This window comes from Carassius carassius, chromosome 26 (assembly GCF_963082965.1).
Source record: "Carassius carassius chromosome 26, fCarCar2.1, whole genome shotgun sequence".
NCBI classification, from domain to species: Eukaryota; Metazoa; Chordata; class Actinopteri; order Cypriniformes; family Cyprinidae; genus Carassius; species Carassius carassius.
The window spans coordinates 8,830,491-8,856,500 of NC_081780.1; the positions used below are offsets into that span (position 1 = coordinate 8,830,491).

Consider the following 26,010-nt stretch of genomic DNA (forward strand, 5'->3'; position numbering starts at 1 on the left):
TAGTGTACTTACAGTGTATTTATCTAACTTACAAAAACAAACGAATGGTTAATATTCTTGAGGGGAAAAATAATGTGAAGCCATATTATTTATAATCTCTCACCTATAAAAGTGTTTCAATTCAATTTTAATACTATTTTTTTTTAAAGGGGAAAATTGAGGCTATATATATATATATATATATATATATATATATATATATATATATATATTGATTCAGTCATATGATTCAGTAGTGGCTGGATTTGTTGAGTTCATTCAGTAGTTTAAATCACTGGGCTGATTCAAGCCAGTAACAAAGTTTCGAAACGATTCATTTCTGACTTTTTTCATGTGTATAATGCTGATTACTGTTATGATAGATTTATTGTACATCATGTCAGAAATAGGTAAATACAAGTTAGCAATGAAATTATTAATTGATTTGAGAACTTATTTTTTAGTTTTCTTTCTTTGTGCGATCGCTTATGTAGTTGATGAGACTGAATGTAACGTGGATTGTGGATTTATTGTCTTCAACAGCTCACCCTAGAGCTATTAAATATTACGTGTATTAATTAGGATTTTGTATCAAAGAGAAAAATTATGCATCTTTGTTTCTATCATTGTACAAACATATTTTTATTACTTTTTTGCAGACAGTGTTATAGTGTTTACTTAGCAAAATCATTTGTACTGAATGCACAATATTGGGCTAGTCATATTAAAATGCAAGTAAATACAAATAAATTACAAGTATTTGTTTAATTTTAAATGCCAGACTATCCCAAAAGAATACAAATAAAAATCACACAAAAACAAATCAGTGAAAGATTTAAAAAAATGTACATTTTCACTTCCTGAGAAATTGATGGCCATTTTTCAGTCTATGCACAACCGATTAATGGGCTTTGACACATTAGCTCTTTCCCCAGAATTCCTTCTTTCTTCTCTGAGCACGACCCAAGAGTTCAGAGGCCATGGAGCATGAGGCTGCTGATCTAGATGAGATCTGAGACATCTTATCATCTGGATTTAATATGAAAGAGAGATTAATATATGTTAATATTTTAGATATTTTAAGATACTGCTGCTCCATAAATGAGTAACTGCACAAACAGTGCAGACATACAGTAAATCAAACCAGTGCTTTGAAAAACATTAGCTGTGCTTGATATTTGCACCACATTAAAAGACAAGTTGATCTAATTCCTGTTTCTGCTAAAACTGCTAAACAGACATAAAAGTGTGAAGTAACTGTCACCAACTGCTTATGGCTGCTAATATCTGCTTATAGTAAGAAGGTGATTTTACCATTATCTGACACACAGAAAGATTCAGCTTCAGGAAACAGCTCTGGCCGAAAAATTCCCAGGTTACCTACAATTGACACAAAGCAGATGATGTGACTGTGTAGTGAGTGAATTACATTAATGAACGTAACACAATAGGCTGTGAAACTAAATCACATAATCGCCACTTTATACAGTGTACGTTTTGTCACGTAATATTTAAATTAATTGGTTATGTAAGTCAGCAGTCGTTAAGGATCAGATTATGTCATTAAAATAACTGCATTTTCACTTTTTACAATGTTTATACTGTCACCAGTTTACCTTTAATGCTAAAATCTGAAGACATAATGTGAGACATAATATTGCACATTTGACCTAAGACTCATGTTTAATGCTGTATATGTATTACTGAATATTACTCAATAATACTGGCAGGGAAATATATACGCTCTCTTATGTTCGCCAAGGCTGCATTTATTTGATCAACAATTCAATAAAAACATTAATATTGTAAAATATGATTACAGTTTAAAATAAGTGTTTTCTTTTTTTCCAGTGTGATTTATTTCTTTGATGGTAAAGCCGAAACAACAGTTATTACTCCAGTCACGAGATCCATCTGAAATCATTCTAATATTCTGATTTTGTGCTTTAAGATACATTAATTATACATTATCATTGATTAAAATGCACTGCTTGTTGTTTTTTATTTAACTATTTATTTATTTTATGGAAACCTTGATACATATTTATATATTTTTCAGGATTCTTTGAAGTTCAACTGAGCAGCATTTATTTGAAATAGAAAGAATCTTTTGTAAATAGGTAGAATCTTTTTAAAATTAGAAATCTTTTTAATATCACTTCAGAACAGTTTAATCCATCCTTGATGAATAAAAATATAATTTTCTTAAAAAATACTTTTGAGAAATAGTATACTTTGAAACGTCGATGTGTATAATCGAATCAAAGAAATTTACTTTTTTTTTTTTTTTTTTGAGGTGTAAATGCAATAATCAAATTATCTCATAATTATGAGGCATGTAGGTATATATATCAATCAAATGTTAAGTAATTATTTGAAATAAATGACTCCTGGGACAAAGGAAAGTCTGCCCAGTTAGCATGAGGACTTGAATAAGTGCAGTGGTATCAAAATAATGCACTGACGTTAGTGGAAAAAAAACACACACATTAAAAAGAAGACAGGAGACTGACCTAGATTATTCTCCCCCTATTGCTAGCGGTAACCTAACCTCCCTCCACTCCTTCTGCTGGTAAATGACTCAGGCATGTTTCAATTGCGTGCTTATAAATGTGGCGGCTGTTCTTCCCTTGTATGGATTGATGATCTTCAATCAAAAAAAGCGATATATTTGTAGCGCAAACTAAAATGTTCTTTCTTCTAATGTGCTTAAACGACATCAAGTTTGGTGTGAATTCATAAATGCTACAACTGTTAGGCCTTTGATAATCAAATTCCCATGGCTGCAACCAGATCTATGTCAGTGGATGCTGAAAGGAACCGTACCATTATGCTGAAATTCCGGGTTTCTCATTGTGCCCTGGATCCTGTTGACAGGTGGTGGGACATCAGTTTTGTGACGGTGGCTAGTCTGTTGTTTTAGCGATGGCTTGGTGGAGTAGTCTAACACCTCCTCCTCAGACCAGGCCTCTTCTCGGATGGGAAATGCATCTACGGTGGTCAGGCCAGCGGCTGGCGAGGAACGTGGCAGGCTTCCACTCTCGGTCTTTGCAATACAAAGAAGTTTAAAATCTGAAGACATAATGTGCGACATAATATTGCACATTTGACCTAAGACTCATGTACCTTACTGTGTGGCTGCTGTGGAGAGCCATCTATGATACGTTTGTAAGGAGAGTGAGGTTTTCCTAAAGGTGACTCACTCCTCCTAACTCTCCTGGAGGAATGTTTGATGTTCGGCGGAGAGACCAGCAAAGCTCCTCCTAATAAAAATCAGAAACATTATTAAAAGTAATGATAAATACTATAAATTATATATAATTCATGCTTTGTTTGCTAGCTTTTTCTAAGAAACAAGCGGCTTGGAGTCAGTTGTTCTGACTGCAAACCGTTCAATCATAGTGAAACTGTTGTGAGATGCCAAAAGTATAGGTTCAAGGTGACAAACAGATGTACCATCTGCACAGGAAACCACAGCTGTGTGTAAATCTAGGTTTGGTACCGGTGGCTGGAGTGGTCCGATCATGGTGCGTTCTTTGTACACTCTGCATGGTCCTAAGTTCGGGGGTTGGCTGTCTGCCCCTGTTAATGGAATATCCAGACCCATCCACCACTGATGATGACTCAGTTTCCAACGCATGCAACCTAGAAAAGATATGCGAAATGTCGAAATGAAAAACTGTCACGGCATGGGCAGAAACGTTTTTGCATGTACGAGTCATCTTTGTTATATCAGGCCTGGATTTATACTGATATTGAAGATTCCAAGCCAATATTATATATTAAGTTTATATATATATATATATATATTTGTGTGACTATATCCATTTCATTAATTTGTAATTAACTTCCCATTCAAGTTCCAATTCAACTCACAGCCAACTCAAGAATAGAACAGAATTCTTCAATTCTGACTTTTGCCTGACACTGACACCATCATGTTGTTTCTGTCAGGTTCTCTTATCTCAAAAGCAACCAAGGTCACATTTCAGAACAAAAGCACATACCTTTGATTTCTCTCCTTCATGTGCCCATGCTCATCTTTTGGATTTCCCTCATTTTTTTCAACTCTTAGTTCCTCCTGTGAAATCTCTGATTCATCTCTCTCTCCAAATCCATCTTCTTCATTCCAGGCCAACTTCCTCTGCACAGGGAGGGTGGGGTCTTCATGAAGATGAGCATCCCCAGCAGAGCTCCTCCTGCTGGTTGCCACAGAAGCAGAAGGCCCAGGACTAGAGCTGACACTGCCAGCCCTAAAGAGACATACCAAAGACCACAGGTCATTGTTAAAAGAAAGATCTTACTGGATTTGCTAACTAAATTGGACGAATTTTGATGGTCGAGCTGTGCTCACCTGGCCAGGTCCAGAGCCACGATGATAGGGGTGCTACTACTGCTTCTGCAGGCCTTGGATTCAATGGAGGATGAAGAAGAGGTGCCACTGGAAGGCTCCCACATCCAGTTGTGGTCCGACAGGATCTGATTCAGATGCTGCCGAGAAAAATGAGTTCCCCAGCCCCTTTTCCTGTAGGCATCAGCTTTCTGCCGTAACTCCTGCACCTGAGGAAAAACAGTAGAACTTTAGAGTCATGAATAATAAATAAGAGCCTGGTAAAAACAGGACTGGACTGCAGGTAATATGTTAGGCAAGAAGATTAATAATTTGTTGGAAGCACAGACAAAACAGGGCTCAACAATAAGGAATATGCATGACCCATTTAAATTTTTGATGAAATGGGATAAAAATCATAATTTACTTACAATAAAAAACGATATATAAATATATATTTTTGTATATATATATACAAAAATATGTTTTTAAAGATTATTTAATATAATTTTTGTGGTGATAAAATGTATTGTTAAGCCATGATATTGTCCTTATATGTGCTTAATATAAATTTGTTATTGAATCAGCATAAATTGACATCATGCAGCATTGTCACATCCGCTTCGAAACCCGTACAGAGTATGAATAAATGTGAAGGCAGTCATGCTCTGCTCCTAAAGAGCTGACTCAGAAAGACACTTTTGTCCCATATGGCAAGTCTTACATGAAAGTTTTGCTGGAGACGCATCAAAGCACACTTGACACCATAACCTAAAATGAAGTACTTTTGTCTTACAAAAGTTAGTTTGTTCTTACAGGATCGGCATGTAAAAAAAAACTGCTTTGAAGTCTCTATAAAGTTTACAATCTAGCTAACAAATTTGAAGCACTTACACATTAAAATAAAGAATTTACTGTCATGACAAATACGGACCATGTTAAAACAAAGACATCAGATCAAATAATTTACTAAGCAGCAAAAGAACCACGTGAAAGATGCAGTTACAGTGACACTTATACAAATTGGGGGGGAGGGAAGTGATGAGAGCTAAGTAATAGCTTAAATAACACCTATTTAATCACTTATGTAATACTACAAATATTAATGGGACATCTTATTAAAAAACTTTCTGACCCCCTCTGTCATTAAAATTTTAGCTTATATTATTGGCTCCTCTGATATATAATATATTCTCTGTCACTCATAAAATGAATGAATAAATAAATAATTAACTTAATTTACTCTTTAGTATAGGGACCAACTGTCACTATTAACTCGTTAACTTATTAATTAATATTAATAAATAATATTAACTTATTATTACACCTGTTATAAAAATATTGGTTGTTTATTAGTACTAATAAAGCACAATTCTTTACCCTTATCCTGAACAGTATCTAAACTTAACAACTACATAGCTAACTATTAATAACCAGTGAATTAGGAGTTAATTGAGGTCAAATTCATATTTATTGGTTTGTTAATAGTGAGAATTGGACCTTAAAATAACGTGTCCATAACCTCTATAATCAGTGAGTGAGCCAAGAGTTAATACAGGATTACCAGACAACTGAAAGCAAAAAAAAAAAATCAACCAACAAAACCACAGACAACTTCAAAGTTCCATATCTGCTGACAGATAACATCTTGCTGACTGATCCACCACATGCACACATACACAGATTGAACACACACACACACACACACACACACACACTCTTCAAGAATAGGTCCACCGGGATACCACCCATATAGTCTAACTTTGAATGAGGTCATACAGTACATTTTGTGAGCACAGACACACACACAAGCAAATGAAGGTCTCTTGAGACAGCAGCGGCAGTGAGAGGATGGATGCAACAGGCGGAAGAGTTACCTCATGATACCACTCTCGAAAACCTTCACACTCCTGTAAGATTAATAATACAGACCAGTAATTAGAGAAACTGCTCTTCTTTCTCCTAACAGCTCTTCCACTTTAACCCATCACAGCTCAAGCTCTCATGTAATGTGGTGTCAAAATTGCTCCTGAATTAAGACTTCTGGTCTTTTATTAATTGCTGTCTTTTAAGTCACCCATTGTGTATATTTAACTTTAATAATTTAACTTAAGGTCTAGAAATACATAATATTACATGGGAAGATTTAACATTTAGCATTTTTTTTATGCCATATGAGAATAAAATGCTGTTTTCTGTGGCCTTTTCCCATATATTTTTTTCTTATTCCAGAAGCTCACCTCCTCATTTGCGGTTTTGATCTTCACCCATCCTCCGTCTCTGTAACTGTACTGGAGGGGAGAACCAAAGTTGGATCTGTACTCAGTTTTCTCTTTCCTGTCAGGCAGACAAAGAGGGACACTGGTTATTATGTTTGTGGAATTTGTGAAAAAAATCTAAATGTAACCTGTTGTATAGCATTTGGATATTAAAATATATATGTGGTGCTTATGTGCTGCTGATGCAAAATGTGTGAAACAAGCCTTGTGAGTTTAATTTCTGTATTTTTTTTCCTAGTCCCATACAATATAAGTCACCTCATAACCTTGGGCGAAGGGTCTCTCAGTGCACAGGTTGACCTCACTTCCTGTTGCTGTCGATGGATTAATTCCTCTTCACGGCTTGACTTTCTGTTCTGTTGTTGCTCCTTCTTTTTCTTCTTCTTCTTGTTCCCTTTACTCTGGCATGGTGGGCATTTAGACAAAATCCCATAACACTGTCAAAGGTGCACCATTTTTCTTAATGTATACTTCCTTACTATACAATGAGAACTATACATATAGAATGTGTGAAAATTACGAGGAACTAACACGTCAGTGAAACTGGTTTATCCAGCTCCATAGTTATGCAGAGATATCTGGAAAGTCTGTGTCCACTGACGTAAGCTGAATGTAGATATATCTGTGTACCTTCTCTGGGGTTGTGTTCTCTGCATCAAGCTGCGAGACCTCGTGTTGTTCAACATCTCGCCTCAGGCGTGGTGGTCTGGGAGGAGGTGATCCTTTGAAACATCTCTTGTACTCACTCTCCATAACTACTGGGTTTGATTTGAAGGGCGGGATGGCTCTGTTGTTACTATACAACATCTAAATCAGACATGAAATTATCCAAAACAAAAAAGGTGTAAATGACCCTGATGACTATGGCATTCTGATAACAAGATGCTGCTCAAAAAGAAAGTGTTTTTGCTCTCTAAATCTAATTATTGTTCGTTTAATAAAAACTATTTTCAATAAACAGTTCTATATTCTGAAGTCAGCATGCAAAACTCTGTACTGCCATCTACTGGATAAGGGTTTTTTTAACTAATGAAAGAAAATGCACTCAAACATATGCAGTAATTACTTTCTCTAAATATAAGAAACACGTCAGGTGACCAAAAGTTATGTCAGATAATCTGGCCATGCAATACAGGACTTTATGCAAACCAATATGTGATGTTAAAAATTATTTTGAATTAGGACAGTGCTCATGAAAATGCAATAAAGCACCTCATGTGCAGCTAGCAGGGGCGAATCAGCTGCAGGCGTTTTCCGCATGAACTGTCTCTGGTACTCAGAGCTCAAACGGCCATTCCTCTGTTGCTCCGATCTCAGTCCCGCTCGTTTCCTTAGCACATGGTGAATCTAGTAAAAAACAGAGGCTTTGAATAACTGTAACTGCAGTAATGAAGGTATTAACACTTAATAGTACAATTCTAAATATTATATACTAATTATAGTGTTTATAATAAAGGGAGGGGGGGGGGTGATGTGTGCTCATCCACACAGTTCGGTTAGAGATTCTGTTTATTAAAAGGACTACATATGAACAGAACCACAACTGAACCTCTTTTAATGCGTTGCTGTTTTGCATTATTGTTATTTAAAGTAATCTAACACACTCACTTATAACCACTCACCCCATTGAGTCTTTGTTGCTGTTGGTCTGCAGCAGTGGTGGATGTCTGAGCTGCTTGCTCATCTGTCTGTTGTTGTTGGGATGGTGCAGCGGTGCCCTCTGGTGGCGCAGGGTCTCTTGGGGCAAGAGGGGTCACTACTCTTTCTGCACTATATGCTCTGAGCACAGGTGTGACAGCTGGAGGTGTGACAGGCCTGCTCTTCTCCTGACGCCGTGGAGCTGGATCATGCCCTTCCCATCGGAGGGAACTAGATATCTGAGGTGGATAAAGGTGCACTTTCCTTTTGGATATAAATTGGGGTTCCTGGGTAATTCCTTTAAATGCAAGAAAAAGACCAATCAATTAAATTAATTCATAACGAATTTATTTCAAGATAATTATTTTCATTTTAAAACACATCTGTCAACACATCTATCTATCTATCTATCTATCTATCTATCTATCTATCTATCTATCTAGTACATACTTGACTGATCAGAGCGCAGTCCTGCCAGTCGCATCCTGCGATGAGGAGAATCGCTTCTGGATCGTCTTGTTCGACCTTTGTATTTACTTCGATACTCACTGAATCCCTATTAGAAGTGGAACATACAAACAATAAGTAGACTTTATGGCACGAGTATCGCACATTTTGCATTTGGTACGTTATACAATCTGAATATTTAAATGAGAGGTCTAGGAAATGCTCTGTGATTTATCAGAAAAGCCATGCTTCTATGGTGACAAGTGGATAATCTTGATGCCTTTTAATCGGCGCACAAATGTCTTCAAGACATAACAGGAAGTATCGGGGGTAACTTGTAAAGGCTTTACCGTTTAAGACGGTTCTTTATAAAACCACATAAAAAAGTGCTCTATAATTGTATCTATTTGTTTTCGGCAACGCGTAATCAATGTCTTACAATGATTCGTATGCATGCATATTTAGTTACCTAAATGTAAACACCCAAAATAAATCTCAAAACTGAAAGCATTTTTGCATCCTGCAGCGCGAGCTCTCTTTTCCTCAAACAAATGACGTCGCACGAGCGCGTGCACCTTCAGTCTGGTACTATTGTGTCATGTTATCAGCAATTTAATATGTAATAAATAATTTAATTAACTTACCTTAAAACGGACAGGCATTCTGAATCCGAGCCAGTGGCGACTAGTGCACAGAGAGGTCCGTGAACAAAAGAAGTGTTTTTACACGCTTGAGATCAGATTCGGTTACAGGCTTTGCTGTTACCTTGGTGAGGGCTGCAGCGTCCCACGATACGCGCATGCGCACGACTATAAGCCGATTTGTTATGACGCTTTACCTTTCTTTTACTGTCTATGCGCTTTACTGCGGTGTGTATGCATGAGTGGTTTGGTGTAATTTATTATGTTACTCCCATTGATCAGATTTGAATTTCTTTGCTTGTTTGATAAATGTAATATGGGGGGCGTTCTGGTCTTTACAGCAAAAATGCTTTTCCCAAACATAAAATAAATAACCTTTAAACTTAAAATGTATACAAAAAGAGCTGTTATTGCTCTACTGTATATATAACTGACATAACCTACTCTTTGTTGTTTCAATTCTAGCTTACTGAAATAAGTTTAAGTTATGTAATTACTCTCATAATCTTTGATATGATATTTTTGCTTTTGTCAAAAAATAACATTCTGCCTTCATCAGTTCATTTGACGGACATTATTTTTGGTATTTTGCTTCAGATTCCACAAAAGACAAATTTTTCAATTGTTTTTCTTGGCAAATTTTACATTCATGACTGTGCATGCACAAACAGTACACAAAACATCTCTGTCATCTTGGAATAATGGATCAATTAGAAGAAAGCTATGCTTTTGTGTTCTTCATGTAATATTGTTCTGTATTACATCAGGTTATTGTCATGGTCATGTTTTCCACAATGAAAGTGAAATCAATGCTGCATTTAGCCTACTAATTTATTACAGTTATTTTTTATTACATCTGTTTGTTTGTTTGTTTATATTTCTGGGTTAAACTTTATTTTAATGTGTCCTTGTTACAATCTAATTATACATACATGTACTTACTATACGTGACCCTATAGACCACAAAACCAGTCATAAGTAACACATGTATATTTGTAGCAACAGCTTACATTGTACATTGTATAGGTCAAAATTATAAATTTTTATTTTATAATAAAAAACATATATTAAGTAAAGATCATGTTCAATGAAGATGTTTTGTAAATCTTCCTACTGTGTAAATGTATCAAAACTTAATTTTTGAATAGTGATATGCATTGATAAGGACTTAATTTGGACAACTTTAAAGGCGATTTTCTCAATAATTAGATTTTTTTGCACCCTCAGATTCCAGATTTTCAAATTGTTGTAACTCAACCAAATGGAATGCTTATTTTTTCATCTTTATGATGCTGTATAATTAATGTATAAATCTCAATTTAAAATTACCCTAATGACTGTTTTTGTGGTTTAGGTTCACATATGGTTAGGGTTAGGATTACTTGCATGTAATTATGCATACTTAAGGGTTATTAAAATACTAAGTGCATGTAAGTGTAACAAGGACATCTTAAAATAAAGTGTTAGTTTTGTTTGTTTCCTTGCAGCTTATAGTGATTATTGTGTTTAAACAGCAGATGCTTTTCTAAACAGTTTAGAAAGGCATCTCGTAATAAACATAAATACCTTATAATTTCTCCACTATTACTACTTACTCAATTGTGTAGTTTAACCGTCTATGAGTTTAACTAGCTGGTGGCTTTAAATTACAAGTAGCCTAGTATACTGAATGGCTGAAAATAGCTAAACCTAAACCTGACATCAGTTAAATTAAGTTAATCCAATCATTAAAATTCGATGCTGATAAGCCATTCATCACTTCTACAAATAATGTTCAGTACAAGGATGGCAGGCACCTTTCCGCGAGAATTTGAGGGTCTCTCAAATTTGGGGACGTGGCAATACGTACCCAATAACACAGTCCACTGGATGCACAACGGTCTCGATCGATGAATTAACCGATTGTGAAGCCTCGAGCGCTGATTGGTTTCCCGATGCGCTGTAGCCAATCAAAAGAGAGCGCGATGAGTTCTGCGCATTTTAAAACAACGGTTTCCATGACATCCGGGGTTTGCTGTGCTGAAGTGGCCCAATGGCAGCGAACGGACTCCACTGTTTGCGCTGTGATTGGATCGCTAGTCCAAAGAACGATGTGGCAGAACAGGGGTGTGCAGAGTATACCAAAGACCCTGTTTTGTGTCTGGGATTCTCGGCCTCGTATTGAATCTAGGTATGTTTGTATTTTATACACGCTTTGATACGCTTTTGCCTGTTTGGTCTTTAGTGATGTGATTGACCACTGCTTACTGACCGTGTAACCTTATAATGCCGCTTAAAGAGAACGTTAGTATTGAACGTTAAAGGGATAGTTTAGCAAAATAGTAAATTTTTGTCATTATTTGCTTACCCCAATGTTGTTATAAATGTCTATGACTTCATTTCATATGTGGAAAGTAAAACTATAACGTTAGAAGACTGACAGCCCCAGTCACCATTCACTTTCATTGCGTCTTATTATTTCACCCTATAAAAGTGAATGGTGCCATCTCATCTTAAATGTGCTGTAAGGTCACTTTTTGCTTGGGTTTGTGCTGCTTAGATTATCTGGATCATGTCTGTTATAATTTTTAGTTAACAAGTAGTAAAAAGCTAATGTATAACGTTACTTTGAAAGACAAGAACATCTTAACTGCTTTTTATACTGTAAGTAAGTCTTAATGAAGCTGTATATACAATTGTAATATGTGATTTACCGTATTTCTTGTGTGACTAATTACTGATTGAGTCTTAAATTCTGTAATTATATTTTTTGTACTAATTTTGTTAGTGGGTCTTGGACACTTGTCTTGGCTGTAATACTTGTCATTTTCACTTTTTTTAGTTGCCCTTTATTTTTTTCCCCATTCTCTGGAAACACATTTTTGTTCATGTCGACAGTGTTTCCTGTCAAAGATTCTTTTTTGGTATTTTGCCAGTCAGGATTGTTATCTTTCCCTTATTATACACATTTACACTGTCGTACAAAAGTCTGGGGTCAGTATTTTTACTGACTTATTATTTTTTATACACTTCATTTTATTCAGCAAGGACATATGTGATCATTTGTGCGTGTCAATTTTTCTAAATTTAGATGTATAACTCATCTGAAAGCTGAATAAATAAGCTTCCCGTTGATGTATGGTTTATTAGGATCGGACAACATTTGGCTGAGATACAACTATTTGAAAATCTGGATTCTGAGGGTGCAAAAAAATCTAAATACTGAGAAAATCGCCTTTGAAGTTGTCCAAATGAATTCTTAGCAATGCATATCACTATTCAAAAATTAAGTTTTAATATATTTACGGTGGGAAATTTACAAAATATCTTCATGGAACATGATCTTTACTTGATATCCTAATGATTTTTGGCATAAAAGAAAAATCGATAATTTTGACCCATAGAAATACACCCCAGCGACTGTGGTCCAGGGTCACATATTACATTGGCCTATAGTGACAGTAAAGACATTTATGACATTGTAGAAGGTTTCTATTTTTTTAAAGGAATGTTTCTTCCTTGTATTCATCGGTGAATCCTGATTTCCACAAAATACTGAACTATTTTCAACATTGATAATAATACAGAATATTTCTTGAGAAGCTGATCAGCATCTTAGAATGATTTTTGAAGGATCATGTGACACTGAAGACTAAAGTAATGGCTGTTGTTATTTTAACTTTGACATCACATGAATAAAAGACAGTAAAATATATAATTAGAAAAGAGTACATTTAAATTGTAATATTTCACAATATTACTGTATTTTGGATCCAAATAATTGCAGCCTTGATGAGCACAAGAGACTTCTTTCCAAATCATTAAACAATCTTACCAACCCTAAATGTTGAACGGTAGTGTATGTCACACTTCTTGCTCAAACATACACAGTGTTTACATTCACTGATTCAAACAGACCTTCAAACACGTAAAATTATGTTTGCACGTTGGATTATTTAAACGTTGCCACATCAGATATTCCTATGATCAGTATTTATTTTAGTTTAAAGGGGATTTGGTGTGCATATATATATGTTAATATTTTCTCTCTCTTTCACCAGAGCTTATATGATGAAGATTGAGATTAGGCCTCTGTTGATGTGCTTTGCTCTGTGCGTGGTCTACGCCACCAGCAAACCCACAGAAAAGAAGGACCGTGTCCACCATGATGCACCACTGAGCAGCAAGGAGCATGACGATGGCACAAACTTTGACTATGACCACGATGCCTTCCTTGGAGAGGACGAAGCTAAGACGTTTGATGACCTGACCCCAGAGGAAAGCAAGAATAGGCTTGGGTAAGGATCGTGCTGAGTGTTAAAGGGAATTTAGTAGTGATTCACAGCAACAAGATAACTGCAAATCATTACTTTTAATTGAGAGTTGGTCGTTTTAATATAAAATAAATGATTAAAAGTAGACACACTCTTCTAGTTAATTTAAACTCTTATGTTTTTGCTCTTTTCAGTAAAATTGTGGATAAGATCGATGCGGACGAGGATGGCTTTGTCACAGAGGCCGAGCTGAAAGCATGGATCAAAAAAGCTCAGAAGAAGTACATCTATGACAATATGGAAAGACAATGGAAGGATTTTGACATGAATAATGATGGCATGATCTCCTGGGACGAATACAAGAATGTCACATATGGAACCTACCTTGGTACAAAATCCAGTCTGTTATTAAAAACAAAGTTAAAGAATTGGTCACCCAAAATGGAAATGTACAAACACACAATGCCGATCCATACCTGTATGTATTTCCTTCTGCTGTGGAACATAAAGATGTTTAAAAAAAATAAAATAAAAATAATAATAATAATGTTCATATAATAAAAGCTCAGGGTCCAGTGTGGTTTTGGACCCCACTGACTTTCATTTTACGAACAGAAAGTGTTGGAACATTCTTCAAAATATATATATTTTTACATTCCACAGAATAAAGAAAGTCAGAAAGATCTGAAAAAAAGTGAGAGTGAGTAAATTATGACAGAATTGTAATTTTTGGTTAAGTGTGTAGTTTTTAGACCACTGTTGTCACCAAGCAGAACTGCAATAGTAAGTATTTTATTAATCATTTGATCTACTAATTGAATCATTTGCACTGTCTGGGTTTTTCTAGATGATCCTGAGTCTGATGATGGCTATAACTACAAGCAGATGATGGCTAGAGATGAACGGCGCTTCAAAATGGCTGATGGAAATGGAGACCACATCGCTGACAAAGAAGAGTTCACTGCTTTCCTTCATCCTGAGGAGTATGAACATATGAAAGAAATTGTTGTGTTGGTGGGTCTGCTATTATTATGTCGGTTCTATTGCGGTTCTAAACCTGTTTGTATCCTGTTTTACTTCTGTAAACTGAAATCTGTAGAGCGGTCATATATTTTTTTTTTTTACAGAAGTCTGCTCTTATTTGATCAAAAACTCAGTAAAAACAGTCATATTCTGAAATATTATTATATTATTATAAATTTATAATAAGTTTATAATAAGTTTATAATCTAATTTATTCCTGCGATGGTAAAGCTGAATTTTCAGCAGCCATTACTCCAGTCTTCAGTATCTCATGATCCTTCAGAAATCATTCTGAGATGCTGGTTTGGTGCTTAAGAGACATTTCTTATGATTTTCAATATCGAAAACAGTTGTGCTGCATAACATTTTTGTGGGAATCATCAGTTTTTCCGGCCTCTTTAATGAATAGAAAGTTCAGAACAGACAGTATTTATTTGAAACAGAAATCCTTTTTAACAATATACATGACTTTACTCTAATTCCTTATTTAAAATAAATGCATACTTGCTGAATAAAAGCATGAGTTCCTTGCAAAAAAATATATATATAGTTGGTAATTTTAATGGCAGTGTATAATGGTGTAACATTGGATGTGGCCACTTTTTATTTAATGGGAATTGGTGGTGTCAAATGAAAGGAAATTTAAGAAAGAAAAGAAAAGAAATGACAAACATTCTTTTCCTTTATCATGTGCAACGATGCATTTTGGACATAAGACCAGGAACATGTATGAATGACAATAACTGGATCATTTAGATTTTTATATAGTTACTAGGCTTTGTCTGAATTTTCTGTAACCTATTTCACTCTTTCTTTATCATTAGGAAACTATTGAGGATATTGATAAGAATGGTGATGGTTTTATCGAGCTGGAGGAGTATATTGGTGAGTGAAATACGGTATAAGGTTTTTTTTTTTCTCTTACAAAATCTTTTATTTCTTTTTTTTAATCTTTTCCAAAATGTCAGTTTGTCAGTATAGCTTAACATCAGTTGAATGTTCTTGAATATCAGGCGACATGTACAACCATGAGGATGAAATGGACGAGCCAGAATGGGTGGCGACGGAGCGAGAGCAGTTTGCAGAGTTTAGGGACAAGAACAAGGATGGGAAGATGGACAAAGATGAGACCATGGACTGGATCCTGCCAGCCGACTACGACCACGCAGAAGCCGAAGCCAAGCATCTGGTGTACGAGTCTGACACAAACAAGGTGAGCCAACCTTAAAAACTTCTTTAGTCAGCTTTCCTCAAGTTATAACCGAAATCAACTGTCTGTCTGTCACACTGTCTTTCAGGATGGCAAACTCACCAAAGAGGAAATACTCAACAAGTACGATTTGTTTGTGGGAAGTCAAGCGACTGACTTCGGGGAGGCTTTAGTTCGACATGATGAGTTTTAATTCGTTTTTCTAGTATAATAGAGCATTACTTTTTAACTTGTTTTGGTAAATGGATATAATTTATTTGATATTGCTTCACCATAAAACAACATTAATTCCTCAGATTTAGTTCACTTGATAGATTGTTTTCCCTTTTTGCACACGGAAATGCATTCATGATGACACTACTTAAAGGGATAGGTCAGCCAAAAATTCTGTCATTAATTACTCCGCCTCATGATGTTCCAAACCCGTAAGACCTCCGTTCATCTTCAGAGCACAAATTAAGGTATTTTTGATTAAATCCGAGAGCTCTTCCCATAGACAGCAAGGGTCTTATCACGATCAAGGTCCAGAAACATAGCAAGGACGTCGGTAAAGTAATCCATGTGACATCAGGGGTTCAACTGCAATTTTACGAAGTAATTTAATGACTTTATTCAAATTTGTAAATGGCATATGCTGTTCTGTGTCAGCTGCGCCACACATAAATTTATTTTGCACAAAAAAAGTATTCTTGTAGCTTCATAAAATTACTGTTGAACCCCTGATGTCACATAGACACTTCACCGATGTCCTTGCTACGTTTCTGGACTTTGATCTTGTAAGGACACTTGCTGTCTATGGGAGGGTCAGAGAGCTCTCGGGATGCATCAAAAATATCTTAATATGTGTTCTGAAGATGATGAAGGTCTTACGGGTTTGGGATGACATGAGTGAGAAATTAATGACAGAATTTTCATTTTTGGGTGAACTAACACTTCAAGGTTTTTTATTTTATTTTTTATCTGTCTTTGGAATTGTGGTTCATGTACAGCATCATTACCATTTCAATAACTGTTTACATTTGTTTTTTAATGTGAAGCAGTTTATTCAGAGCTAGAATCAAGGCAGTTTTGCAGTGTTGCTTCTGATCTACGATCAGCTTCCCCTGCTGTTCACAGTCCTTCTCAGTAGAATACCATTGGTACAGAATCCTCTCAGATTGGCTTCTTCTTAGAGTTTACACAAATAGAAACAAAAATACATGTATATATTCACAATGTATATGTGAATATGTATATACTTTTTATACATAGAAACTCACATTTCTCTCCTGTGCGTAATTGTCTTGGCACAAACATTGATTTTAGAGCCATAGGTCATGATCCTCTCAAGGCTATATCTTGTCTTCTTTCAATATTTATTAGAAAAAAACCTCGGCTTATTCAGTCACACATTCATCTATTGATATTAAGATGTTTGTTTTTTTTAAAGACTCACTGATTTTGATCTTTAATAGACACACTCTCATCGTGCCTTTCATTGAATATTTATGGCTCGATTCATTTTGGTTTGCAGGGTCCAATGTAACATGTTACTGAATAGTTGTTGCTTTCAGCTTCATTATTTGAAATGCACTATCAATCAAATGAAGTTTGCAATATGTTTGCTATGTCATGAACATAGCAATGTGGACCATTAGTTGTCCTTTTAATGCATTTTTTTATTAAAAATGTTTTAGCACAGAGTGGTTTCAGGTGAGTTCCTTCAAGTGGTGCTGTTTCAGCACCTAAAGTCTGTATCTTGGCAACAACAAATTGTCAATAAAACAAAATTATGACTGAAATTGTAACTTGTTTTTCATGTCATTTGTCTTTTTTCGGCATTCACTCTGCCTGTCATTCAGTTGATTAATAGAAGCTAGTAGGTAGAGGAAATAAAATGCATCAAACAATATAAATCTTTATTAATTCTAAAATCCGGGCACATGTACAAATTCATGCACACTTTATATCTAATTACAACAAAACATGTACAGAAGTAATATAGATACAGATATTCGAGATCCAACGTCATGAAGCCAGTGATTGGACAAAAGCTGTCGCTCATTATTTGTTACCAGCAAACTTCCAGTGAACGGTTCCTCAGCTGCAAACAAGCGGATGGACTTGGATAATTCCCTTGTGATCTTATATATCTTGGCTAATCCAGCCAGAAAGCTGGGCTTTAGTAAGTTCTTTGTAGAAGATGAGAGTAAACCGCTTAGTTACACTGTGTTCTTTTGACGAAACGAGCACTTTTGATTGGTATGGGCTTTTAGGTTACTTAGTTTACTTAAGATCTCAATGTGATATGTCATTTGATGAGAATATAATTGCTACTATAAATGCAGCCAAAGAGCATAAAAAAAAAGATTGGGAATTTCCATTTTCAGTTTGCATAAGTCCATTCACATTAGAGGATGTCTCATTTCTTTTTATTTTATTTTTTAATTATTATTCTCTTTTTTTTTTTTTTGATTTTCTGTTGCAAGTTAACAATTTAACATTCTACTTCATCGTCAATGCATAATGCATTGTTGTAACATAAGATTACAAAGAATTACAAAAAAATAAATAAAATTGTAGTATTTTGAAGGTGTACCAGTTCTGCACACAAAGGATGGTAGGATATCGCCCTCTGGTTTGGCCATCCAGCGGGCTGTGTCTTCAGGACATGGAGACTCCCTCAGCCCTCAACAAGGTGTAAAGGTGCAGGATTTGAACAATCAGGGCAAGGGATAACAGGAAAACAGGTCCAGACAAGTTGTAAATAGGAGTAGAAAATTGTGGAATAATTTATGCAGACACAGAGGAGGTTTCAGTCTTGCTGGAAACCTCTGAGCTCTCATCAATCTTCTTGCCAAATACAGTCTCCATGATGCAGGCATTGAACTGGAACACAAAATGGCAGAGTATTGGTTTTTGTCTAGTTGTGTAGTGATATTATTTAAAGCATATGTTTTGTCCATCTCACCTGTTTGTTCATGAAGGCATAGATTAGGGGGTTGTACACGCACGAGCTCTTTGAGAACAAAGCAGGGATGGCCACCAGACGGTAATCCTTGTTTGAATCCTCAGCATAGCTAAAATACAAGGCAGTGATCGCATAAGGGCCATAGCAAACGATAAAAGATCCAACCATCACAACAACCATCCTGGACACTTCCTTCTCAGCCTTTTGGGTGGAGGCAGACTCGGCCTGCTGGGCTGCAACCTATTGGTAAATATTGAAACATTTCAAGTTTGTCAAATATATGTTTCTGATTTATTCAGCATTTACACATATTCAAAAAAAAGGTTAAGAAATGCTAAGTCATATAAAAAAACTCATTTGAAGTGAATATATATTACATGACATATGACAATTTTAAATATAATTTCTAAATAATATTGCTTGTAATATATGCAATTATGTATATAAAATATTAATAAAAAAAAAATTGGGATACTCACAGCACGCAGGGCTCCCAACAGTTGTGAATAGGAGAAGATAATGATAATCATTGGCATGATGAAGCAGGTGACCATTAGGAAGTAAGTGTAGCTCTCACAATTGTACTCCTCATTTTTTGTGTACCAGTCAGGTCCGCAGGAGGTGCCAAGACCCTCTGGAATGTATCTTTAAATTCAAATGTAAATAAAGTTAATCTTTAAAATTATGAGTGCACGCTTCCAAATATTACAAAGAAAAATGTCTTTCACCTGCTCCATCCCCAGAATGGAGGAGTGGCACAACCGATACCTATGATCCAGGTGAGCGCAACGGCTCCCATTGCCTGGCCTTGTCCGAACTTGAAGCTTCCAAAGGGTTTGCAGATAACCACGTATCTCTCGAAAGCCAGAACTGCCAGAGACCATCCTGTCACAAGTCCTGTGAGAATAAGACAACCACCAATATTAACATACTAAAGTTTACGAAAGGGGGGATTTCCCAGTGATGCCATTAGAAGATGCCATTGATTTCTCATTCAGTGATCACTTCTTGAATTTTTTCTCAGCGTGAAGAAAAAATCTAATTTTATGGAATTGAAAGGTTCCTTGGATGCCCCCGCCAGGTTCTCCACAGAACCATTGATGCCAATGATTAAAACCTTCAATTTTAAGAGTGTAATGTCTAGGGTTGAGTATAGTTTCAATTTTATCAATTACAATTCAGATTCTGCTTATCGATTCCGATTCTTACCGATTCCCAGTGTAGATTCCAATGGGTTAAAAAAAAAAAAAATGAAGTCAAGCACTTAGATATCAAACATATTAGTTCTGTGTCTCTTTTTGCTAAACTTTTAATTGCTGCTGAATACCATGAATAAAAATCTCGATTAGGAGCTGTTTGTGTGCAAAATAGAGTTGCATGATTCTGGATAAATTGGGACTTTTATAATGGAGGTTGTAGTTCTCTCACAAATCTTAAGAAAAAAAATATTAGATGACTAAACAAAATCTCATGGAATTTACAAATGGAATGATTCAATGACTAACTCAAGATATACTTGTTTTAGGATGAATCAGTGTTTTTAAATGAATCTCTTGAATTAATGATTCAAAGACAAATAAATTTTTATCAGCCACTTTTCACCAGCTAAAATAAAAGAAGTGCACATAGGAATTGATAGGTGTCTGAGTATCCAATTCCTAACCTTAAGTATCTAATTCTGGAACTGATTTTCGATTCCCGACCCTAGTAATGTCTATGCTATTCAAAGTTTGCAGACGCTTTGTCTTACCCGCAATCGATCCCATTGCAGATTCCAATGCACACATCGTATGACCGAAGAAGAAATAACCTCTAAGAGCAGAAAAGAATACTTGGCTTACAGAAAAAGTGTCGAAAATAAAGCCTCCTAGGGAGATGTTCACCAAGATGTAGTTGAGAGGCTGTCTGAGTTTCTTGTACTTCATTGTTACAAAGAGGACGATGGCATTCATAGGTGTGCCCACAAGAAATACAAAGCCCATGAAAGCTGCCTGCAGGTAGAAAGCCCACTTGGGGGCCAGATGGTACTGTGGGCCCTCGAAGGGGCTGATTTTGGAGAGGTTACCAAATTGATAGGTCCACGCGTCCATGGTTGCACCGTTAGTGCCCTTGTTCTTTCGCTGTGTCTCTGTCTGCTGTGGATGAGCAGCCTGCTGACCAAACATGGATGGGATGGCCTTTTATATAATCCTCAGAGTCTTGCCTGGTGTGAAAGTGGGGGGGTAGAGGGGGATGAAAAGGAAGATCATCCTCCGGGTGATCTTCCGGACATGTTGTCAGGATAATCTGTCCTGTCCATGCAAATTATGCTCAACACCATCATGGAATCTCTAAGCACATGATTAGGCAACACGTGTTGCTCTACAAATGTGGAATATCATATGTTTTAGATTGTATTAGAGCATAAACAACAGTGATACAACATGATTAGAAAGACACTGCTAAAAGACCATTAATATTAACTAATATCTTGAACTGGTATTAAACCTTAAACCTTGAACTGAGCTATTTTCTTTAGAAGAGAAGTCAAATTTGATCATAATTAATTAACTTTGTGACGCTGACACAATTTAACAAAACTGAATAAACTTTGAACTGACTTGCAGCAAAAGAAAACTAGTCAAAATATACACTGTAAAAAATTACAGTGAATTTAACGGTAAAAGACTGTAAAAATGCTACAGTAAAAAACTGTTCAATAGTTAAAAACTATATCAGACATCACATATAATTTTACGGCAGTATACCATATTTGGAAGTGAAAAGGAATGTATAATTTACAGTGAATAACCGTAAATTGACATTCCCAGAATTCCTAGCGTTACATTCAAATTTTTTTTTATAACTGTTTCTTCTTAATTTCTTTCTTGCCAGTTTTGTACAATAGGGATGTACCTCTAATGTTGTTAAAATAATGTTTATTGAAATGTTTCAGTTTCGTGTGTTACCATAATGGTGTGTAGTGTTTGTGTGAATGACACTGTGCACCTTCTATATACGTTAATACTGTATTTAAAAGCTCCCTGTGATGTTTTTTTTTTTCTTTTTCAGAATTTAAGATATTTTGGATGAAAACCGGGAGGCTTTGTGACTGTCCCATTGACTGCCAAGTCAAGGTCCAGAAAAGTATGAAAATCATCGTCAGAATAGTCCATCTGCCATCAGTGGTACAACCGTAATGTTATGAAGCGACAAGAATACTTTTTTTACACGAAGAAAACAAAAATAACAACCTTATTCAACAATTCATCTCCTCTGTGTCTCTCCGCGTCACCGTAGCGCCATTTTGGAGAATATCGGCTGAAAAAAAAGTATTCTCGTCACTTCATAACATTACGGTTGAACCACTGATGGCAGATGGACTATTCTGACAATGTCTTTCATACTTTTCTGGACCTTGACAATATAAGTTACTTGGCAGTCTATGGGACAGTCACAAGCCTCCCGGTTTTCATCCAAAATATCTTAAATTGTGTTCCAAAGATGAACAAAGCTTTTAGGGGTTTGGAACGACATGGGGGTAAGTGATTAATGACAAAATATTCATTTTGGGGTGAAGTATCCTTTTAACATTATATCAGTTAATGAAATTACAGTATTTAAATGTAAACTTAAGTTAAAACCGTAAAACCTCAAATGTTGCTACCATATTAATTTACAGTAAAATTCTGCCAACCACAACTTCTGTGTTTTTACCGTAAATTTTACAGAATTTATTTTTACAGTTTAGATAACTGAACTATTTAAGTTATTAACTGTTGGGCCCCATCATTGAGTCTCCTTTAGCATTACTTTACATGTAAGTCCACAAACCACATATACAGTACAGACCAAAAGTTTGGATACACCTTCTCATTCAAAGAGTTTTCTTTATTTTCATGACTATAAAAATTGTAGAGTCACACTGAAGGCATCAAGGGCTATTTGACCAAGAAGGAGAGTGATGGGGTGCTGCACCAGATGACCTGGCCTCCACAGTCACCAGACCTGAACCCAATCGAGATGGTTTAGGGGTGAGCTGGACCGCAGATAGAAGGCAAAAGGGCCAACAAGTGCTAAGCATCTCTCTGGGAACTCCTTCAAGACTGTTGGAAGACCATTTCAGGTGACTACCTCTTGAAGCTCATCAAGAGACTGCCAAGAGTGTGCAAAGCAGTAATCAAAGCAAAAGGTGGCTACTTTGAAGAACCTAGAATATGACATATTTTCAGTTGTTTCACACTTTTTTGTTATTTATATAATTCCACATGTGTTAATTCATAGTTTTGATGCCTTCAGTGTGAATCTACAATTTTCATAGTCATGAAAATAAAGAAAACTCTTTGAATGAGAAGGTGTGTCCAAACTTTTGGTCTGTACTGTATATCAGAGGTAAATAGCACTGAATAACATTTCTGTATCATTTTTAATTTACTTACTTTGTCATTTGGCAAATTAAACAAGTTTACCACTTAAAAGTTGTATAATATACTGTACTACGTGCCTCAGTCAACTTAGTTTGGTCCTTATTTCACAACCTGCAAATCACTTTTAAACCTTAGCATATAGATTAGCCTAGCCTAAAGGACAGAGTCATTTTTTGGTGTTATGAATCGATGCTTATAGCTGATTTATTTAAAAGTTGTTTTTTTTTTTCAAGGATTTTATGATTCAGCTTTTAAGATTTGGCTTGATCCTGCAGATTTGCTGTCTGACAAGAAATATGAAAGTTATCAGTACTGTATATTTCTGAATTGGCTAATGCTTTACAGAAACTTTGCTTTGAAAGGTTTTGAAACTTCTAAAGCCTAACATTGAATTACCTGTGCACTAACTAAAACTCTTTCCTAAAACACATGGATACACAACATACCAGCTAACCTAAAGTAATGGCCTAGTTTTTTGGGTCAAACAAGATTGTTAAATCTTGGCTTCCATTTCAAGAGCAGCAGTATAAGCAGGCGAAAGGCAACCAAACTCTTAAGGTCCCCAAGCACAAGGATGAGCCGTAATCTTGAAACAAGATTTACCTAAACCAATTGCTAAAAATCCCCACAAACCATATTGATGTCACAGAGGGATTACGTGCAAACTGTCAGTTTATCTTGTTAGCTAAGACTTAGATTGTGGGTCCATTTTGATAATCTGGAGAGAGATAAAGAGTGTTAAACTGTAAATCCTATACATCCGGCCTCTTTTTATACACCTCATTTAGCTTTCTTCGTTTCTCATTGTCTTTCGTTTCTCGAATCTTCGCTTCTGCTCTCTCTCATTTCTTTTCTTTGGTTTCGGCAGGTAAGTATTATTTTATAGGTTAGAAACTTATTACAGTGTGAATTTGGTTAATAATGATTTATCATAACCTGACAATTAATGTATTGCTTATGCTAATGTCTCTTTGTTCTTTGTTTGCAATTTTGCAGTTCTATTTAATTGGCTGTTTGAAGGTCTTTAATTTGAACTCTCTGGTAGAAATATGTTTTCTGTTTAGATGGATAATGGATTATGTTAACATTTTTAATTCATACACAAATTTAACAGTATATTAATAACCGGCAAGTTTGACAACTATTTATACTCAGTGTATATTGTTTTTTTTTCCTTGAAGTTCTTGATAAATTAAAATGTGCTGCTTTGTCAAATTTGAAATAAGAATGCACTTATGTTTGTGTCAGATATTTTGTACACTGTGTTGAATAATCTAATTCTTCCCTTCACGAAAGTAAGAAGCCATCCATTGACCCGGGGTTGTATTGTAACCAAGCTATGTATCTGAGTTGCATGGGTATGATACGACCTGGGTTACAGGAAGGTCATGGACATCCTGGAAATTACAGAGATTAACTACGTAATGCACCTTTATCATTTATTTTGTTAAAAACTTGTGTATTAAAGCCATCTTTATAGAATTTTGTTGCATGGATGTTTTTTTTTAGTCTGTTATGTCAGTGTGAGAAAGAATCATGTGCATGTGCAAGAAAATGAATTAGAGATGAAAGAGGGAGAAAAACACTGAAGAGGTTGAAACTTGTTTGAAAAACAAAAGATGATCTCATTCTTATGATGTTTGTTTATATTATTTATATTATATTCCGGAAACATTACATTACATCCGAAATACACTAACGAATTTTATTAGCCAGTTATTTTTGGTGAATCAACATTCAGGACAAAAAGTGTAGTCCGATTCCCGCACAAATGACTCTTCTGAATCGGATCTTTTTAGGGAATGGAAACATCTCGGTTACGTATGTAACCTTGGTTCCCTGAATAGGGAACGAGATGCTGCGGTGACGTCACCACGTATGGGAACACCTTCGGTGTGACGAATGTCTGAAGCCCTATACCATCCCGCCAATCCTATTGGCCAAATAGCACGTGGCACCGCCCAGCATGCGTAGGCATATATATACCTGGTGCCGCGCGCCATTTACCTCAGATTTCATGACGAAGAAGAGAAGAAAGCTATCAAGGTATGGCACGGCCAGAACCACAGCATCTCGTTCCCTATTCAGGGAACCAAGGTTACATACGTAACCGAGATGTTCCCTTTCATAGGTCACTTCGATGCTGCGGTGAAGTCACCACGTATGGGAACGCTATACCATCACGCCTGACGTACCTGATAGCTTGGATCCAAGGAAGCATCTGCTCAAGCGGAGAGAACCCGGGAGCCAGGAGCCATCCTCACATCCAGACTGTAAGACCTGATAAAAGTGCTCGGTGAGGACCAGCCTGCCGCAGCACAGATATCATTCAAAGAAGATCCACTGAGAAAGGCTTGAGAAGAAGCCACTGCTCTTGTGGAATGACTTTTTACTCCTAAGGGCGAAGCGAGCCCGCGCGCCTCATAGGCCAAGGAAATAGCCTCCACCAGCCAATGGGACATGCGCTGTTTCGTAACTGCATGGCCCTTATTCTTATGTCTAAAACAGACAAACAGCTGGTCAGACTCACGCCATGGGGCAGTGCGATCCACATAAGTCTTCAACGCCCTCACAGGGCAAAGACTTAGATCTCCAGACTCTGTCGCAGCAGGAGAAAAAGCCTCCAGGACCACCTGCTGAAAATGAAAAGGATTAGACGCGACCTTAGGAACATAATTAGGCCTAGGTCGCAACAACACTTTCACAGAGCCTGGTGCAAACTCCATGCACGAGGGTGAGACAGAGAGAGCCTGTAAATCCCCAACTCTCTTGAGGGAGGATAAAGCCATGAGAAGAAGTGTCTTTAGAGTCAGGAGCTTACCGATACAGTTTCCAGGGGCTCAAACGGATGCCC

At 36.3% G+C, this 26,010-nt stretch overlaps 3 protein-coding genes and 1 long non-coding RNA gene across 7 annotated transcripts; 2 read left to right on the forward strand and 2 right to left on the reverse strand.

Annotated features, from left to right (window-relative positions):
* Window positions 1-589: 589 nt before the first annotated feature.
* mdm1 (Mdm1 nuclear protein) lies at window positions 590-11,261 on the reverse strand. Of its 4 annotated transcripts, none has more exons than XM_059511031.1 (15): window positions 11,164-11,261; window positions 8,677-8,782; window positions 8,211-8,524; window positions 7,801-7,935; window positions 7,219-7,395; window positions 6,847-6,989; window positions 6,550-6,646; window positions 6,187-6,219; window positions 4,334-4,539; window positions 3,987-4,232; window positions 3,482-3,624; window positions 3,106-3,242; window positions 2,806-3,025; window positions 1,294-1,359; window positions 590-1,008 (listed from the first exon to the last, which is right to left on the reverse strand). In XM_059511031.1, exons 2-15 carry the CDS (start codon window positions 8,708-8,710, stop codon window positions 899-901), a joined length of 2,061 nt encoding a protein of 686 aa, XP_059367014.1. In that variant the 5' UTR covers window positions 8,711-8,782; window positions 11,164-11,261; the 3' UTR covers window positions 590-898. The 4 variants fall into 4 exon arrangements, with proteins under 4 accessions (XP_059367014.1, XP_059367011.1, XP_059367013.1 ...); XM_059511028.1 differs by lacking the exon at window positions 11,164-11,261 and adding an exon at window positions 9,318-9,454; XM_059511030.1 differs by lacking the exon at window positions 11,164-11,261 and adding an exon at window positions 9,143-9,236.
* Window positions 11,262-11,332: 71 nt separating this feature from the next.
* Window positions 11,333-16,219, forward strand: calua (calumenin a). The gene is made up of 7 exons (XM_059511032.1): window positions 11,333-11,484; window positions 13,355-13,591; window positions 13,762-13,955; window positions 14,415-14,581; window positions 15,415-15,475; window positions 15,604-15,803; window positions 15,889-16,219. The coding sequence occupies exons 1-7, from the start codon at window positions 11,405-11,407 to the stop codon at window positions 15,991-15,993; spliced, it is 1,044 nt and encodes a 347-aa protein (XP_059367015.1). The 5' UTR covers window positions 11,333-11,404; the 3' UTR covers window positions 15,994-16,219.
* Window positions 16,220-16,245: 26 nt separating this feature from the next.
* On the forward strand, window positions 16,246-17,581 carry LOC132105706 (uncharacterized). Its single transcript, XR_009423980.1, has 2 exons — window positions 16,246-16,524; window positions 16,582-17,581. It is a non-coding gene; the product is annotated as an uncharacterized LOC132105706 (long non-coding RNA).
* Window positions 17,582-17,672: 91 nt separating this feature from the next.
* opn1sw1 (opsin 1 (cone pigments), short-wave-sensitive 1) lies at window positions 17,673-20,876 on the reverse strand. The gene is made up of 5 exons (XM_059511033.1): window positions 20,501-20,876; window positions 19,479-19,647; window positions 19,230-19,395; window positions 18,751-18,990; window positions 17,673-18,668 (listed from the first exon to the last, which is right to left on the reverse strand). Exons 1-5 carry the CDS (start codon window positions 20,838-20,840, stop codon window positions 18,573-18,575), a joined length of 1,011 nt encoding a protein of 336 aa, XP_059367016.1. The 5' UTR covers window positions 20,841-20,876; the 3' UTR covers window positions 17,673-18,572.
* Between the last annotated feature and the right edge of the window lie 5,134 nt (window positions 20,877-26,010).